Source organism: Rutidosis leptorrhynchoides, chromosome 6 (genome assembly GCF_046630445.1).
Source record: "Rutidosis leptorrhynchoides isolate AG116_Rl617_1_P2 chromosome 6, CSIRO_AGI_Rlap_v1, whole genome shotgun sequence".
In the NCBI taxonomy this organism is placed as follows: Eukaryota; Viridiplantae; Streptophyta; class Magnoliopsida; order Asterales; family Asteraceae; genus Rutidosis; species Rutidosis leptorrhynchoides.
In genome coordinates, this window is record NC_092338.1 from 74,561,378 (window position 1) to 74,579,400 (window position 18,023).

An 18,023-nucleotide genomic window follows, 5' to 3' on the forward strand; every position below is an offset into this window, starting at 1 on the left:
GTAAGTTTTAATACTTTTAAGTTTATTATAATAATAATAATAATAATAATAATAATAATAATAATAATTGATTAAATAATATTAATATTGATATTTAATATAATTATAAAATTAATTAAATTAAAATACTACGGAGTATATAATAATATAATAATAATTATTATAATTACTTTTATTATTACTCCATATTATTTACTCCGTATTATTTTATAATTAATCCTTATTAATTCTTAAATTAAATGATTAATTAATAATTAATAATTAAAAATAAAATAATAAAATAAAATAAAATTATACGTACACACAAAATCTTCTCTCCCCAATAATTCTTGTTATCTACCTCCAATTTTTCTTCGAAGACCAGCTGCTTCCATTTCTTTGCTCGTTCTTCCGTCGTCAATCTCCGTCCGTTTTTCCGTTAGTGTTTGATCTGTACATTGTAAATTGTATGGATAGGATAGTCGGTGGAAAGTATAAGCTCGGCCGTAAGATCGGAAGTGGATCCTTCGGTGAAATTCATCTAGGTTTTTACTTTTTAATAAATTTTATTTTTATAAATGCATATTTTTGTTCAAATCGAACTTGATTGAGTTGAGGTTTTTGGTGCAGCAACGCATATAGATACGTTTGAGATCGTTGCTGTTAAGATCGTAAGTATCCAAGTCAATTAGTATTTTCATTTCATGTTTTTGATTAGCTTGATTACTCGCATCTATGATTGATTTTAGTGAAATGTAGTATAAGTTTAGCTGCAGTGAGGTGAAATTGTCTAGTTAGGGTTTGTGATTTGAGGTTTACAAATTAGAATCCGAATTCAAGCTGTTTTTTTTGGATTGTATATCGGGAGCCATTCAAGTTTATCGTTTTGTGTTTTTAGGCCACCCATATTTGAAAATGATTTTGTAGACCACCTAAGTTTATCTTTTTATGTTTATAGGTAACCCATATTTGAAAGCGATTTTGTAGGCCATCAAAGTTTGTACGTTGTTCGATACGTACCAAATCTGGCAAATCACATTAAAAAATGTAACCAAATAACGAAGTTTTTGTTATATAACATTATTTATATAACGATTAGTTGTTACCAAATACACGAGTATTTGCGTTTTTTATATTTTTTCAAAGAGTTTTTAGTCGAATTTGGTATATATGTAACAACATACGAACTTGGATGACTTACAAAATCACTTTTAAATATGGGTGGCCTACAAACACGAAAAGATTAATTTGGATGGCTTTCAAAATCATATTCAAATACGAGTGGCCTACAAACACTCCCGATATATAATCCCTTTTTTTGCTTCAGATATTGAGCTGGTTTTAGGTTGAATTATGAAATCATGATTGCTAGCAATTGTAGTTTATTTTATGTGCATAATATATAGATATATACACACACAAGTGTGTTATCTGTATGATACTGAGTAATTGTACCGAGCTCCTTTCGGTGTCTATGTTCTACTAAGACATTAAGCATTAGCACGATATTACTTGCAACTTTGACACACCATGTTTTAGTTTAACATGAACGTAAATTGTGATATTGTTTACTGAATTTGCAGGAGAACAATAAGACGAAGCATCCACAACTTCTATATGAAGCTAAGTTATACAATATTCTTCAGGGAGGAAGTACGTCTTTTTATTTGCATGTTTTCTATTGTTTCATATCAAGTAGTTTTTTCTATACAAAAATGATATATCATATATCTGTTTATGTTTATTTAATCACTTGTAGGTGGTATACCTGCCATAAAATGGTCTGGTCTAGATGGCGAGGATAACATTCTAGTAATTGATTTACTTGGACCAAGTCTTGAGGACCTGTTTGTATATTGTGGGAGGAAATTTAAGTTGAAAACAGTCTTAATGTTGGCTGATCAAATGGTAACTACGTCTCTACACCAAACTTGAATATTGTACCACTATCAAATTTATGTATCAGTTAGTCTTACTTTTAATAGAGTTTGGTTATCTCTCTTCCATTTGTGTTTAATTTTAACTTCATTGCTGTTGCAATATTTCCTCCCATAATTCATACAGATGATTAAGTTGCTAATCTCGTTGTGCAGATAACGAGAATTGAATATGTTCATTCCAAAGGGTTTTTACATCGTGATATAAAGCCTGATAATTTTCTAATGGGTCTTGGGCGAAAAGCGAATCAAGTGAGAATAAGAGTCTTTTCATGCTCTATTACTGATGAGCAAGCATTTTTCGATTATGTCTTTATCATATATGCATGTATTGTTCCTAATAGTACTTCACTTTCATCATATTCATCAGGTTTACATTATTGATTTTGGGCTTGCTAAAAGATATCGTGATGCAACAACCCATCGACATATTCCGTACAGGTAACATTTAAAGCTAGCATATATAGACTGGTTAGAATCCGAATCCCTCATATCTTGACAGCTTGCTTAGAAAGTGAGATTGACATGGTTACATACTTCTATATGATATCTACCATGGAATGAAGTTTATTAAATTTTTCTTTGTTGAGTATACAGTTGTATACTTATGTATATCGTAATGTGTCACCTCGCATACACAATGTTTATCACAAGTGAATTCCCAACTTCTATAGGGAGAATAAAAACTTAACTGGAACGGCACGCTACGCAAGCTGCAATACTCATCTTGGAATTGGTAAGAGTAGCTTTTAGCCTTTTACCAAACTTGTTCGTACATTATCTTTATCTTGATAAACATTTAGTGATCCCAATACTCTTTTTACAGAGCAAAGCCGACGTGACGATTTGGAGTCTCTTGGTTATGTACTTCTATATTTTTTGAGAGGAAGGTATACTTTTTACTGTGATGTGTTGTATTATCAAACAACCTGTGGATGCTTTATTCGTATATGTGTAATCTTTGAGTCTATGATTGTATTGTACTTGTATTATCTTGTGGTGCTCAAGCATTTTTTTTTATTGACTACAAGGGCTTGTCTAGTCTTCCATGGCAGGGTCTAAAAGCTGCCACAAAAAAGCAGAAGTATGACAAAATATGTGAAAAGAAGTTATCAACTCCCATTGAGGTTTGTGTTTAGCTTGTTGAGTTAACATGTCAGATCTCTTTGTATAGTGACGTTCGACTTCAATTCTTAAAGGTTCTATGCAAGTCTCACCCTGTAGAATTCGCCTCATATTTCCATTACTGCCACTCATTGACATTTGATCAGAGACCTGATTATGGATTTTTGAAACGTCTATTTCGAGAATTGTTTGCTCGTGAAGGTATTTGGTGTGAATCTAAATTAACTTGTAGTTTGTGATTATATGAGGGCATCTTAAGCATCTAGTCACTATTTTAATTTATTCTCGTCATCTAGAATTTTTAGATGCTATTGTGTCTTGTGTGATTTTGAAATTTATGTGGCAATTATGAGTTTACTTTCAACAGTGGTGAATGAATAGCATCAATGGTATATTTGTCATGCAGGATTAGAATTTGATTACATATTTGATTGGACTATCCTGAAGTACCAACAGTCACAAAAGAGTAAACCTCAACCAAACGCATTGGTTAGTGTTCTTGCAATCTAGATTCTTTCTCCATTATTTACATGTGTATTTCATTGCGCTTTGCAATGTTTATTGGTGTTTTTTTTTTTTTTTTAAATAAACTCTATATCCGTGGCTTGCAGCCAGTTCATGGAGAAAGCAGCAGTGGAGCCATTCGGAAGGATATGGGAAAACATCAAGGTTAGAGATATTCTTGGTGCTCGTTGCATGTATTATCTGAATTTTGATTCTGTGAAGATACCTGTGTTGTCAAGTATATGTCAATTCTGTTTTCTTTTTGATGGCAGGAAGCAACAATGCTACTTATTCAGCTGAAATAACAGACCGTATGAGGTCAAACACTGCTTCAGGTCCTGGTGTCCGATTGCAATTTAAATCGCCAGTCAATAGAATGACTACGGACAATGTGAGTCGTCTGCCTCTTATTGATTTAGAAAGGGTCATAGGAAATGTACACGTGTGGACAGCACACACATATTCTTTAGCTGTATGTTTATTTACCTACATAAAATATCCCAATAGTTCAGGAGGTGTCAGATTTACACAAAAAAGTTGAAAACTTTACATGTTTTTACTCGATTAAAAATAAAAAGAATGATTCTTCTTTTTTTTATATATATAGTGAAAGGTCAAAAACTGACTCTTTTCATGGTGTAGGTAAACTTCTGCAGTTACTTATTATATAGTTAGTGAACATTGTTCGTACTTATCACAATACTAGCTTTGAATTTTTTGTATATACGGGGACTGAATGTATAATGCTGAAAATACAGACATTGGGCTATTCACAGATGCCGCCATCTTCTTCTACTCAGGGTGCTGCCCCAAAAAGATACCCCGCAAAACCTGCTTTGCCGTCAGACTCCAACCCTGATAATGCAGATAGTACAGCTCCTTCTAGCAGCTGGATTTCATCCTTGCGCCGTATTTCTTCTGCGAAGTGATATACCGGGTAATTCATATGACTCTGTTAAGGCTATAACCTGCACTTGATCAGAGTAGCAACCCTAATCGACTAGCAAACACACACAATACAGTAGTCGAATATAAACACAGAAAAGAAAATAACGACACAAGAAAATTATAGTGGTTCGGTCTCGATGTGAGACTTAATCCACTTTGGAACTAGAGAGTGATTTTATTATTTTGGAGGTGATACATTACAAGTACATATGAGGGAGTATTTATAGACAAGGATTAAGCATAACCCTAATCTATGTAAACCCTAAACCGGCCCATTTAAATTAGGGTTGGCCAAACCCTAACTTAACCACCAAGTAACTGCCGTTTTTAAGAAGCCTACATCTTTAACAATCTCCCACTTGGAGGCTTCGAATACCATCGATCTGCACTCTTGTACTTCTGCAATGCAAGACCTAGCTCGTCTCTTCTCTCTCTAGTTCCTGCCATCTCTTCAATGTTCCTGAAGGCCAGTTGAAGCTATGCACAGCTTCAACTTATCCAGCGTTACTGGTTTGGTGAACATATCTGCCGGATTCTTTGAACCTGAAATGCTGCCGTTTTTAAGAAGCCTACATCTTTAACAATCTTCCACTTGGAGGCTTCAAATACCATCGATCTGCACTCTTGTACTTCTGCAATGCAAGACCTAGCTCGTCTCTTCTCTCTCTAGTTCCTGCCATCTCTTCAATGTTCCTGAAGGCCAGTTGAAGCTATGCACAGCTTCAACTTATCCATCGTTACTGGTTTGGTGAACATATCTGCCGGATTCTTTGAACCTGGAATGCTCTCCAGATTAAATGTTCCATTGCTTATCCGTTCTCTGATAAAGTGATACTTCACGCCAATATGCTTCGTCTTAGCATGATAGACTGGATTCTTCGCTAACTTGATTGCTCTCTCATTATCACAATATAAGACAAATTCTGTCTGTTTGATACCCAGTTCTTTCATGAATGTCTTCAACCATACTAGTTCTTTACTGGCTTCAGTCAAAGCCATGTATTCTGCTTCCGTAGTAGATAGAGTCACGCTCTTCTGAAGCCTAGACATCCAACTCACTGCTGTTCCTCCTATAGTGAATACATACCCAGTGGTGCTCTTGAAGTTATTATTGCATCTACCCAGATCTGCATCAGAATAACCCCTGAGAGTAGTATCCCTACCCTTGAAACATAACCCAACTTTGGAAGTACCCTTTAAATACCGCAGTATCCACTTCACTGCATCCCAATGTTCTTTCCCCGGAGCTGACATAAAGCGACTAACCATCACAACTGCATGTGCTATATCAGGTCTTGTACACACCATAGCGTACATTAGACTACTCACGGCGGATGCATAAGGAACCTTAGCCATTTCTGCTTTTTCTACTTCAGTTTTAGGAGACTGATGTTTAGAAAGCTTTAGATGACTTCCTAACAGTGTGTTTCTTGGCTTTGTACACTCACCATTCATTCTGAACTTTTCAAGAACCTTACGAATATACTTTTCTTGAGATAAAGAAATTGACCCATCTTTATTCCTGCATATACTCATACCGAGAATCTGCTTAGCTGGCCCGAGATCCTTCATTTCAAATTCTCTAGATAATTGCTTCTTCAAATTGCGTATTTCAACCATATCAGAACCTGCAATTAACATATCATCGACATAAAGAAGCAATATAATATAGGAGCTCTTGAACTTCTTCAAATAACAACAATGATCTGTAGAACTTCTCACGAATCCCGTCTTCTCCATGAAATTATCAAATTTCAAGTACCACTGTCTGGGAGCTTGTTTCAAACCATACAAGCTTCTCTTTAGATTACACACAAGATTCTCCTTTCCTTTGACACAAAACCCCTCTGGTTGAGACATGTAAATGTCTTCTTCAATGTCGCCATGCAGAAAGGCTGTTTTAACATCCAACTGTTCTAAATGTAACTTCTCGGTTGCCACCATACTTAGAACTAATCTGATAGTCGTCATCTTCACTACTGGATAAAAGATTTCAGCATAGTCGACTCCTTTCTTTTGTTGAAATCCTTTGACAACTAATCTTGCCTTGTATCGTTTAGAACCATCCCCTTCATCTTTGACTCTGAAAACCCATTTATTCTGTAAGACCCTTTTTCCTGGTGGTAACTTGGTCAACTTCCAAGTTTGATTTTTCAATAAAGATTCCATCTCGCTTTTCATAGCCTGCTCCCACTGGAACGAATCTTTCACCTTCATTGCCTCAGAATAACTTTCTGGTTCCCCATTTTCTGTCAAAAGAAGATAGTTAACTGTTGGACTAAACCTATTTGGCTGTCTTGTGACTCGTGTAGATCTCCTGACCCAATTGGACTGGTCAGGTTGTGGTGGGGGCTGCTCATCATCAGAATCTGAGCTCCCACTATCAGAAATCTGCTCGTGATCAGAATTCGAGCTTTCACTGTTAGGAACTCCCACTGGAACTTCAGTTTCATACTCTGGAGTTTCCCTTTCATCCTCTCTTGTTGTCTCTGTGTCAACCTCAAATTCAACTGATTCTTTTTCTTTTGGTGTTGAGTTGAAGTCCTTGTACAATTCTGCTTCATTGAAGGTGGCATGTTTACTTCTGATAACATGTTTTCCCTTGTTATCCCATAACCTGTAACCCATGTTATCTCCCCCATAACCAATGAACACGTACTTCTTTGCTTTTGCATCGAGTTTGTCACCATCTTTATTAATATCATATGCACTGCACCCAAAGATTTTTAGGTGCTCATAACTGATTGCTTTACCTCTCCATTCTTCTTCGGGTATTTTGAAATCAAGCGGAGTTGATGGAGAACGGTTGATCAAATAAGCGGCAGTGCTTACTGCATCAGCCCATAGAGTCTTTGGTAGCCCACAATTAAGTCTCATGCTACGTGCTCTCTCATTTAAAGTACGATTCATCCTTTCTGCAACTCCGTTTTGTTTTGTAGTACCTGGAACCGTCTTGACCATCCGAATGCCATGATCAGCACAATAGTTAACGAATTCGGTGCTGATGTATTCTCCTCCATTATCCGACTTCAAGCATTTTACCTTCAAATCAGAAGATAATTCAACAGCAAATTTCCATTTCTTAAAAGCTTCAAATACATCAGATTTATTATTAAGAAAGTAAACCCATATCTTGCGTGTTGAATCATCGATGAAAGTAACATAATAGCGTGCTCCTCCCAATGAAGAAACAGGAGTAGGCCCGAACACATCCGTGTGTACTAGCTCTAACTTCTGAGCCTTTAAAGTTTTGCCTGCTTTTGCAAAGGTGACCTTCTTTTTTCCTAGAACACATGACTCGCAAAAGTCCGATTCAACTCTCTTTAGACCAGGATTTTACCATTAGACACTAGCATTTTCATTCCTTTGTCACTCATGTGACCTAAACATTGGTGCCACTGACCGGTTAAGCTTCGATCATTGGAAACTGCATTTACTTCATTAGCTGGAACTTCTACCATATAAAGAGTGCCTCGCTTCTTACCCTTGGCTATTACTAAGTTCCCCTTTATTACTTTCCACTGACTTTCACCAAATAGCACACTATATCCTTGATCACCAAGCTGTCCAACAGAGATTAGTTTCTTCTTTAGGCCAGGAATAACTCGGACATTTTCCAAGGTCCAGTTAGTGCCCAAAGAGGTCTTCAGCTCTAAATCTCCAATCCCTGTAATATCAAGACAATGATCATTAGCCAAACGAACTTTACCAAGATTACCTGTTCGTAGATTCTTCATCAAGTGTGGACTTGGAGTAGCATGAAACGATGCTCCTGAGTCCATAACCCATGCATCAATTGTGTTCTCAATGCAACACACAAGGACATTCTCATAGTCATCTGTTGCAGCTGCAACATTAACTTCCCTTGGCTTTGATGATGTTCTTGGCTTAGTGCACTGGTTTCGGAAATGCCCAGTCTCCTGACAATTCCAACATTTAATATCATTCCTTGTTCTCGACACACTCCTTCTTGACTTTGACCTGCCCCTAATGTTACTTCTGCCTTTTCTCCTACCCCTCTCTTCTGTGCTCAGCAAGTTTCCTGATGGTTCTCCTGAGCTCTTCCTCCTTATGTCCTCACCAAGAATAAAATCACGAATGCCCTCAAACTTGAGCTTTGAGGACTCTGTGGATCCACTGATAGCTGTGACTGATCCTGACGAGCTTTCAGGTAACGAGGATAATAACAAAAGAGCTTTAACTTTGTCATCAAACTTGATATCAACAGACAATAACCTGGCTCTGATTCCAGTTGTTAAGGCTATAACCTGCACTTGATCAGAGTAGCAACCCTAATCGACTAGCAATCACACACAATACAGTAGCCGAATATAAACACAAAAAAGAAAATAACGACACAAGAAAATTATAGTGGTTCGGTCTCGATGTGAGACTTAATCCACTTTGGAACTAGAAAGTGATTTTATTATTTTGGAGGTGATACATTACAAGTACATATGAGGGAGTATTTATAGACAAGGATTAAGCATAACCCTAATCTATGTAAACCCTAAACCGGCCCATTTAAATTAGGGTTGGCCTAACCCTAACTTAACCACCAAGTAACTGCCGTTTTTAAGAAGCCTACATCTTTAACAGACTCGTCCTTATATAGCTGGCTATTTTGTTCATCAGCTAATGAACGCATTCATCGGGGTATTATATACTTCTAATGTGTCTAATCTAATATAGCTAAATTGAAAATGAGTCCAAAGTTCCAAAAGTGGTTCAAAGTGTACTTTTAATGCAGTAAACCTTCTAAATTATTTTTATTTTAATTACAGTATATACAATTCTTATTGAATTTATATAATTTTGGTGATATATTTGACGCTCCATATCAACAACTTACCTGTTTTACCTATTATCTTGAATGTGATTTTTGTTGACTACATAGCTCTTCATTTTTGTGTTTTCAGATAATGTATAGTCAAGATAGTGGTGATGCACCAAGCTCCGACATGCCGAAAAATATTGTGATGCCAGCTGTTTTTTTCATAGGATTCGGTGTTAAACTAAAAGGGCATGTTTGTCAATTCACAAACCATCAATTCAGTGCCTTTCTTGACAACATGTTTATGCCTCAATGAAGGAGCAAGCATGCTATGAATGTAAACTAAAATAATCCTGATTCAGAAGCTGTATATGAAGCCCAAGGTCACTGAGTACATATCACAGATTTCTTCATTTGCAGGTGCAAATTGTAACAAGGATAATCCAAATCAACTTGGGTTATGGTGCCTTGTGTAACTTAAATGTCCATTAAGTTTTTTTTCTTTTTTTTATTTTTGTTAAAAGTTTGTACAATTCTTGTACACATACTTCTTGATTTCTTTGTTTGATTTCTGTTAAATGTCCATCAAGTTTTTTTGTTTGATTTCTGTTAAATGTCCATTAAGTTTCTGTTAAAAGTCCGACCCATGTGATTGGGGCATTTTGTTGTGTTTTTTGGTAGCTGGGAATCATATGGGTAGAGCTCTTGCTGCTTTCATTACATGGACCAACTGATTCAAGTAATAAATCTTCCCTTCATCTGTTTTTCTTTTATATTTATGTAAATCTAATCGTCCCTTTACTTGTATGTCCGATTAATTAGTCTCTTTATCTGTGGGACCCTGTGATAATGGTGAAGAAATAGAGGAAATTGATTTTAAGTAATTGGCCCTAGATGTTTATTGATTCATGCCCTGATCCCCCCTTGTTTATCTTTATTTCATGCACACTATCAATATCTACTTTTCATGCGTAGACAATGATTTGTGGTCAAGTTTGCGTTTCAGTTTTTCGTTGCATAATTTATAGCAATATCAGTCTTTACATATCATTAATAACGTAGCATCCTTTTGAAGTTGCTTGTTTTACGTTTGTTTGACTGTTTCTTTATGTCTGTGTGCGCTTGCTCGTGCACTTAGTTTTTCCTTGAAGTGGGTAACGGTTTTTTGGTATGGGTATGGTGAATCTTAATCAAGACTGGTCATGGTAAGATGCAAGTGCAAAAGATTCATATAATTACATGTAAAATGGAAATTGTGTTTGACCAAGTGCTACACTGCTACTCAATTAAAAATAAAAATTTATTTATTGTAATTCGTTAGAAACCTGTAACTTGCCGATGGGCGAATATTGAGCTGTGGTGTGTGACTAAACAGTGATGTAATCAAGTTGACTTTTATCACCATGAATGTTGCGGAAAGTTATTGTAAAAAGGGATGAGTGTGCCAACATGTTATGAAACTCTTTCTAGTGTTGTATACACAAGAACTTGATGACATAAAAGTTCATAAATGTTCAGCTAAGATGTTTAAATTGTTATCTTTTAGGTCTGTTTTTAGGCTTATATAGTTTTAGGTTTGTGTATATACTTGTGGATCATACATTTGGATTCTGTATCCAATAAGAACTAGAGTTGTTTAAGGTCAAGTGATTAAAAAAGAAAGTTCTTAAAGGCCCCTTCAATTTAATAAAATTTATGTTGTACTCAGATTTGGAAGATGATTTGATTATTTTTTTTTTTTTAATTTTTTAATAAAATTTAATAATTTTTTTTTTAAAGGCCCCTTCAATTCAATTTAATCAGATGATTTGATTATTGACTTGTACTTCCAAGATTTTAATTGTCCTGAAATCTGTTAGTACTAGTACTATTATATTTGCTTTTCTGCTACTATGATGAGATATTGAGAATTGAGATGTCTGAAAACAGGTAACCGATATACTAATATGGGCACTGGTTCGTAAATAAATGTATATCAGTGAAATGAGCCGTTTCTTTAAACGAAACAGTTTAATGATATGTTTTAGGTATTAAATGAACAAATGTATTGTTAGGAATTTATGGACCCAACAACGATCACCAATTAATGGATTGTGATCCCACAAACGACAAACGGACAAAATAAATGCAAAAAAAAGTAAAAGACACAAGAATTTACGTGGTTATATGCAATCGGTATGATTGCTTTAGTCCACGGGCAACTAGAGAGCTTTTTTTATTGATTTTCGCACATAGGTTTACAGAATACAAAGGGTATATTTATAGTGCTAATCAAAATTAGGAAACAAATCAAATAACTTGCTGGCCACGAACATAGTCGCGTTTCGCGACACCCCATCGCGTTCCGCGACAAACTGCATCCACACGCGACAAACTTGATCAAAACGCGATAGCCATCGAGTCCTGATTACTGATTGATTTGTCGCGTTCCAGCTCCATGTGTCGCGTTCCAACATGTCGCGTATCGCGACAAACCATACCCGAACGCGACCTAGTACCTGTTTCTTGTTTTAATCTTCTTTGCACATCCAACAATCTCCCACTCAAAGGAGAGCAAAACCCATAAATCTCGTCAACCCCAAAAAACCAACCATTTCAATCAAGAATGTCGAACCACCTTTCATACCGCCAATCAAACATGGGACACGCAAACTCAACATCGCTGGAAGAGCAGACTTTCGATACAATGTCTTCAACACTACTTGTCGAAATCAAAACCAATAACCCTTAGAGCTCTCTAGTTGCCGTCTTCTTTCATCAAGTAACAAGAAGACCAGTTGAAGTTATGCAAAGCTTCAACTTTCCGATCGTAACCACCTTAGTACACATATCAGCAGGATTCTCCGTACCAGGAATTTTCTTAACAACTAAAGTACCATCTTCAATGAGTTCACGAATTTTATGATACCTTAGCTTTATGTGTTTCGTACGACCATGAAACACCGGGTTCTTCACCAAATTAATAGCACTTTGATTATCACAGTGCAAGACATAATCTTGTTGAACACGTCCTAACTCAAACATAAAATTCTTCAGCCATACAAGTTCTTTGCATGCTTCTGCTGCTGCCATATACTCAGCCTCCGTTGTTGACAACGCAACACAATTTTGAAGTTTGGACATCCAACTAACCGCCGTCTTACCAACCGTGAAAACATACCCCGTAGTGCTTCTTCCCGAATCGTCACAACCACCCAAATCAGCATCAACGTACCCTCTCAAAATGGAATCACCTTTAGTGAATTGCAACCCCATTTTAGAAGTACCTTTCAAGTAGCGCAAAAGCCACTTTATACCTTCCCAATGCTCTTTACCCGAATTCGACATAAATCGACTCACAACTCCCACTGCATAAGCTTTGTCGGGTCTTGAACAAATCATTGCATACATAATACTACCCACTGCCGACGCATACGGAATTTGAGCCATCTCCTCTTTGTCTACTTCCGTTGTAGGTGCTTGACTTTTTGTTAACTTTAAGGTACCGCCTAAAGGCACGGATCTTGCCTTTGAATCACCCATGTTGAACCGTTCTAACAGTTTCTCGATATACTTGGTTTGAGACAAAGTTAAAGTACTTTCAACCCGATTCCTTTCAATACTCATTCCGAGTATCCGTTTAGCAGCCCCTAAGTCTTTCATCTCGAATGCGTGAGACAATTTTCTCTTCAACCTGTTGATCTCTAACATGTCCGAACCTGCAATCAACATGTCATCAACATAAAGTAACAATATAACATAGGAGGACTTGAATTTCTTCAAGTAGCAACAATGATCCGACTCGCTTCTTGTAAAGCCACTCCTTGTCATAAATTCATCAAACTTCAAGTACCATTGTCGTGGTGCTTGTTTTAACCCATACAGACTTTTCTTCAATTTGCAAACCCATATCTCTTTACTAACTACCTCGAAGCCCTTTGGTTGCACCATATAAATCTCCTCTTTAAGATCCCCATGTAAAAATGCGGTCTTTACATCTAATTGTTCTAGATGTAAGTCATCAGCAGCAACAATACTCAAAACCAAGCGAATAGTAGTCATCTTCACAACCGGAGAAAAGATCTCATTATAATCAACTCCTTCTCTTTGTTGAAACCCCTTAACTACCAACCGAGCTTTGTACCGCTTTTTCCCGTTCAACTCATCTTTGACCCGAAAGACCCATTTACTGTGCAATGCCTTTTTCGTTAGAGGTAATTTCACCAAAGACCATGTCTTATTCTTGATAAGTGACCCCATCTCTTCTTTCATAGCAAGCTCCCACTGTATGGATTCTTTAGATTGTCTTGCTTCAAAATAACTCTCGGGTTCACCATTTTCGGTATAGAGCAAATAGTTTGCTGATGGAGAAAACCTAACAGTAGGTTTGGGCGTTCTACTAGAGCGTCTCAATGGTGGAGTAACGGGTGGTGGTGATCGAGTTAAGTCACCATCATCCCCACCAATAGAGCTCTCATCATTTTCCGAGCTAGCACCACTCTCCGAATCATCTCCATCACTTTGATCCTCACCGTCAATTGGCAATTCAATAGTTCTCGAACTCCCACTAGAACCTGTATTCACATCAACAAACTTATCAAGCATAATCGAACTATGATTAGAACTAACAGTTACCTTGGTGCCATACAACGAGCTTTCATCAAAAGTAACATCTCTACTACGAATCACCTTCCTCGCCTCATTGTCCTAACACCTATAACCCATGTCATCCAACCCATACCCGATAAAAGTACACTTTCTTGATTTAGCTTCAAGCTTGTCTTTGTCAATGTCTTTGGTTTTCAGATACACATTACAACCGAAAACCCTTAAGTGAGCCAAACTCACCTTTTTACCGGTCCACTCTTCCTCTGGAATTCGAAACTCTAACGGCGTTGAGGGTCCCCTATTAATCAAATAAGCTGCCGTGTTCACGGCATCTGCCCAAAACATCTTTGGTAGACCCGCATGTAACTGCATACTCCTAGCCCGCTCATTGAGCGTCCGGTTCATGCGTTCGGCAACCCCATTGTGTTGTGGTGTTTCCGAAACAGTTTTCAACATACGAATACCATGTTCCGTGTAGTGACCCGAACTTTTCCATGTTTATATATATTAATTGAGATTGATATTTACATGACTAAATGTTTCCAACGTGTTAAGCAATCAAACTTGTTAAGAATTGATTAAATTAAATAAGTTTCATATAGACAATTGATCACCCAAGTTGACCGGCGATTCACGAACGTTACAAAATTGTAAAAACTACATGTTGTGGTATATATATAGACTTATATATGTGGTTGACATGAGATTATGATGAGTAAGTATCTCACTAAGTATATTAACAATGTGTGATATACATAAGAAATGAGATTATTAAGTTAAGAAACTCGAAATGATATATATAACGATTATCGTTATGATAACGTCTACTAAATACATATGTATCATATTAAGATATTGATACACTATATTTAACATGATAAAATGATATTTAAATATATCATTAAGTGTGTTAACAATGAACTACATATGTAAAAACAAGACTACTAACTCAAGAATTACGAAACGAGACTTATATGTAACGATTATCGTTGTAACGATATTTTAATGTATATATCATATTAAGAGATATTCATACATCATAATATCATGATAATATAATAATTTAACATCTCATTTGATATAATAAACATTGGGTTAACAACATTAATTGAGATCGTTAACTTAAAGGTTTCAAAACAACACTTACATGTAACGACTAACGAAGACTTAACGACTCCATTAGAATGTATATACATGTTGTGTTTTGATATGTATTATTACACTTTTGAAAGACTTCAAGACGCATATCAAAGTACTTCTACTTAACAAAAATGCTTACAATTACATCCATGTTCAGTTTCATCAACAATTCTACTCGTATGCACCCGTATTCGTACTCGTACAATACACAGCTTTCAGATGTATGTACTATTGGTATATACACTCCAATGATCAGCTCTTAGCAGCCCATGTGAGTCACCTAACACATGTGAGAACCATCATTTGGCAACTAGCATGAAATATCTCATAAAATTACAAAAATATTAGTAATCATTCATGACTTATTTACATGAAAACAAAATTACATATCCTTTATATCTAATCCATATACCAACGACCAAAAACACCTACAAACACTTTCATTCTTCAATTTTCTTCATCTAATTGATCTCTCTCAAGTTTCATCTTCAAGTTCTAAGTGTTCTTCATAAATTCCATAAGTATAGTTTCATAAAAATCAAGAATACTACCAAGTTTGCAAGTTTACTTCCAGGCTTTCTAATCCATTCCAAGTAATCATCTAAGATCAAGGAACCTTTGTTATTTACAGTACGTTATCTTTCTAATTCAAGGTAATATTCATATTCAAACTTTGATTCAATTTCTACAACTATAACAACTTATTTCGAGTGAAAATCTTACTTGAACTGTTTTCGTGTCATGATTCTGCTTCAAGAACTTTCAAGCCATCCGAGGATCCTTTGAAGCTAGATCCATTTTTCTCATTTCCAGTAGTTTTATTCATAAAACTTGAGGTAGTAATGATGTTCATAACATCATTTAATTCATACATATAAAGCTATCTTATTCGAAGGTTTAAACTTGTAATCACTATAACGTAGTATAGTTAATTCTAAACTTGTTCGCAAACAAAAGTTAATCCTTCTAAATTGACTTTTAAAATCAACTAAACACATGTTCTATATCTATATGATATGCTAACTTAATGATTTAAAACCTGGAAACACGATGAACACCATAAAATCGGATATACGCCGTCGTAGTGAAACCGGGGGCTGTTTTGGTTTAGATAATTAAAAACTATGATAAACTTTGATTTAAAAGTTGTTCTTCTGGGAAAATTATTTTTCATATGAACATGAAACTATATCCAAAAATCTTGGTTAAACTCAAAGTGAAAGTATGTTTTTCAAAATGGTCATCAAGATGTCGTTCTTTCGACAGAAATGACTACCTCTTTAGTAATTGACATGTAACTTAAATTTCTGACTATAAACCTATACTTTTTCTGTTTGGATTATTAAATTAGAGTTCAATATGAAACCATAGCAATTTGATTCACTCAAAACGGATTTAAAATGAAGAAGTTATGGGTAAAACAAGATTGGATATTTTTGATCTTTTTAGCTACGGGAAATATTTAACAAATCTATACAAATCATATCCTAGCTAACTTATATTGTATTATACATGTATTCTAATATATTATGTAATCTTGGGATACCATAGACATGTATGCAAATGTTTTGACATATCATATCGACCCATGTATATATATTATTTGGAACAACCATAGACACTCTATATGCAGTAGTGTTGGAGTTAGCTATACAGGGTTGAGGTTGATTCCAAAAATATATATACTTTGAGTTGTGATTTAGCCTGAGACGTGTATACTGGGTAGTGGATTGATTCAAGATAATACATATCGATTTATTTCTGTACATCTAAGTGTGGACAACTAGTTGTAGGTTACTAACGAGGACAGCTGACTTAATACACTCAAATCTTTAAAACATAATAAAAATGGTTGTAATTATATTTTGTTCATACTTTGATATATATGTACATATTTGTATAGGTTCGTGAATTTATCCGTGGCCAAGTCTTATTTTCGAGGAAGGAAATATCTGTGAAAGTGAGTTATAGTCCCACTTTTAAAATCCAATATTTTTGGGATGAGAATACATGCAGGTTTTATAAATGATTTACAAAATAGACACAAGTACGTGAAACTACATTCTATGGTTGAATTATCGAAATCGAATATGCCCCTTTTTATTAAGTCTGGTAATCTAAGAATTAGGGAACAGACACCCTAATTGACACGAATCCTAAAGATAGATCTATTGGGCCTAACAAACCCCATCCAAAGTACCGGATGCTTTAGTACTTCGAAATTTATATCATATCCGAAGGGTGTCCCGGAATGATGAGGATATTCTTATATATGCATCTTGTTAATGTCGGTTACCAGGTGTTCACCATATGAATGATTTTTATCTCTATGTATGGGATGTGTATTGAAATATGAAATCTTGTGGTCTATTGTTACGATTTGATATATATAGGTTAAACCTATAACTCACCAACATTTTTGTTGACGTTTAAAGCATGTTTATTCTCAGGTGAATACTAAGAGCTTCCGCTGTTGCATACTAAAATAAGGACAAGATTTGGAGTCCATGTTTGTATGATATTGTGTAAAAACTGCATTCAAGAAACATATGTCGATGTAATATATTTCTATTGTAAACCATTATGTAATGGTCGTGTGTAAACAGTATATTTTAGATTATCATTATTTAATAATCTATGTAATGTTTTTAAAACCTTTATTGATAAAATAAAGGTTATGGTTGTTTTAAAAATGAATGCAGTCTTTGTAAAACATCTCATATAGAGGTCAAAACCTCGCAACGAAATCAATTAATATGGAACGTTTATAATCAATATGAACGGGACATTTCAGTTGGTATCCGAGCGTTGGTCTTAGAGAACCAGAAAATTTGCATTAGTGTGTCTTATCGAGTTTGTTAGGATGCATTAGTGAGTCTGGACTTCGACCGTGTTTTCTTTAAAAATGATTGCTTAACATTTTTGTTGGAAACTATATATTATTAACATGTAAATATTATGTGATATATTAATCTCTTAACATGTTTGATATTGTGTGATAGATGTCTACCTCTAGCACAAATCCCATT

The 18,023-nt window shown here is 35.4% G+C and overlaps 1 protein-coding gene across 1 annotated transcript; it reads left to right on the plus strand.

Moving 5' to 3' along the window:
* Nucleotides 1-331: 331 nt before the first annotated feature.
* LOC139852185 (casein kinase 1-like protein 4) lies at nucleotides 332-9,987 on the plus strand. The gene is made up of 15 exons (XM_071841413.1): nucleotides 332-524; nucleotides 610-650; nucleotides 1,563-1,632; nucleotides 1,739-1,887; nucleotides 2,073-2,168; nucleotides 2,287-2,357; nucleotides 2,591-2,652; nucleotides 2,743-2,806; nucleotides 2,959-3,043; nucleotides 3,116-3,242; nucleotides 3,448-3,530; nucleotides 3,653-3,710; nucleotides 3,818-3,936; nucleotides 4,304-4,482; nucleotides 9,413-9,987. The coding sequence occupies exons 1-14, from the start codon at nucleotides 449-451 to the stop codon at nucleotides 4,472-4,474; spliced, it is 1,272 nt and encodes a 423-aa protein (XP_071697514.1). The 5' UTR covers nucleotides 332-448; the 3' UTR covers nucleotides 4,475-4,482; nucleotides 9,413-9,987.
* Nucleotides 9,988-18,023: the final 8,036 nt, after the last annotated feature.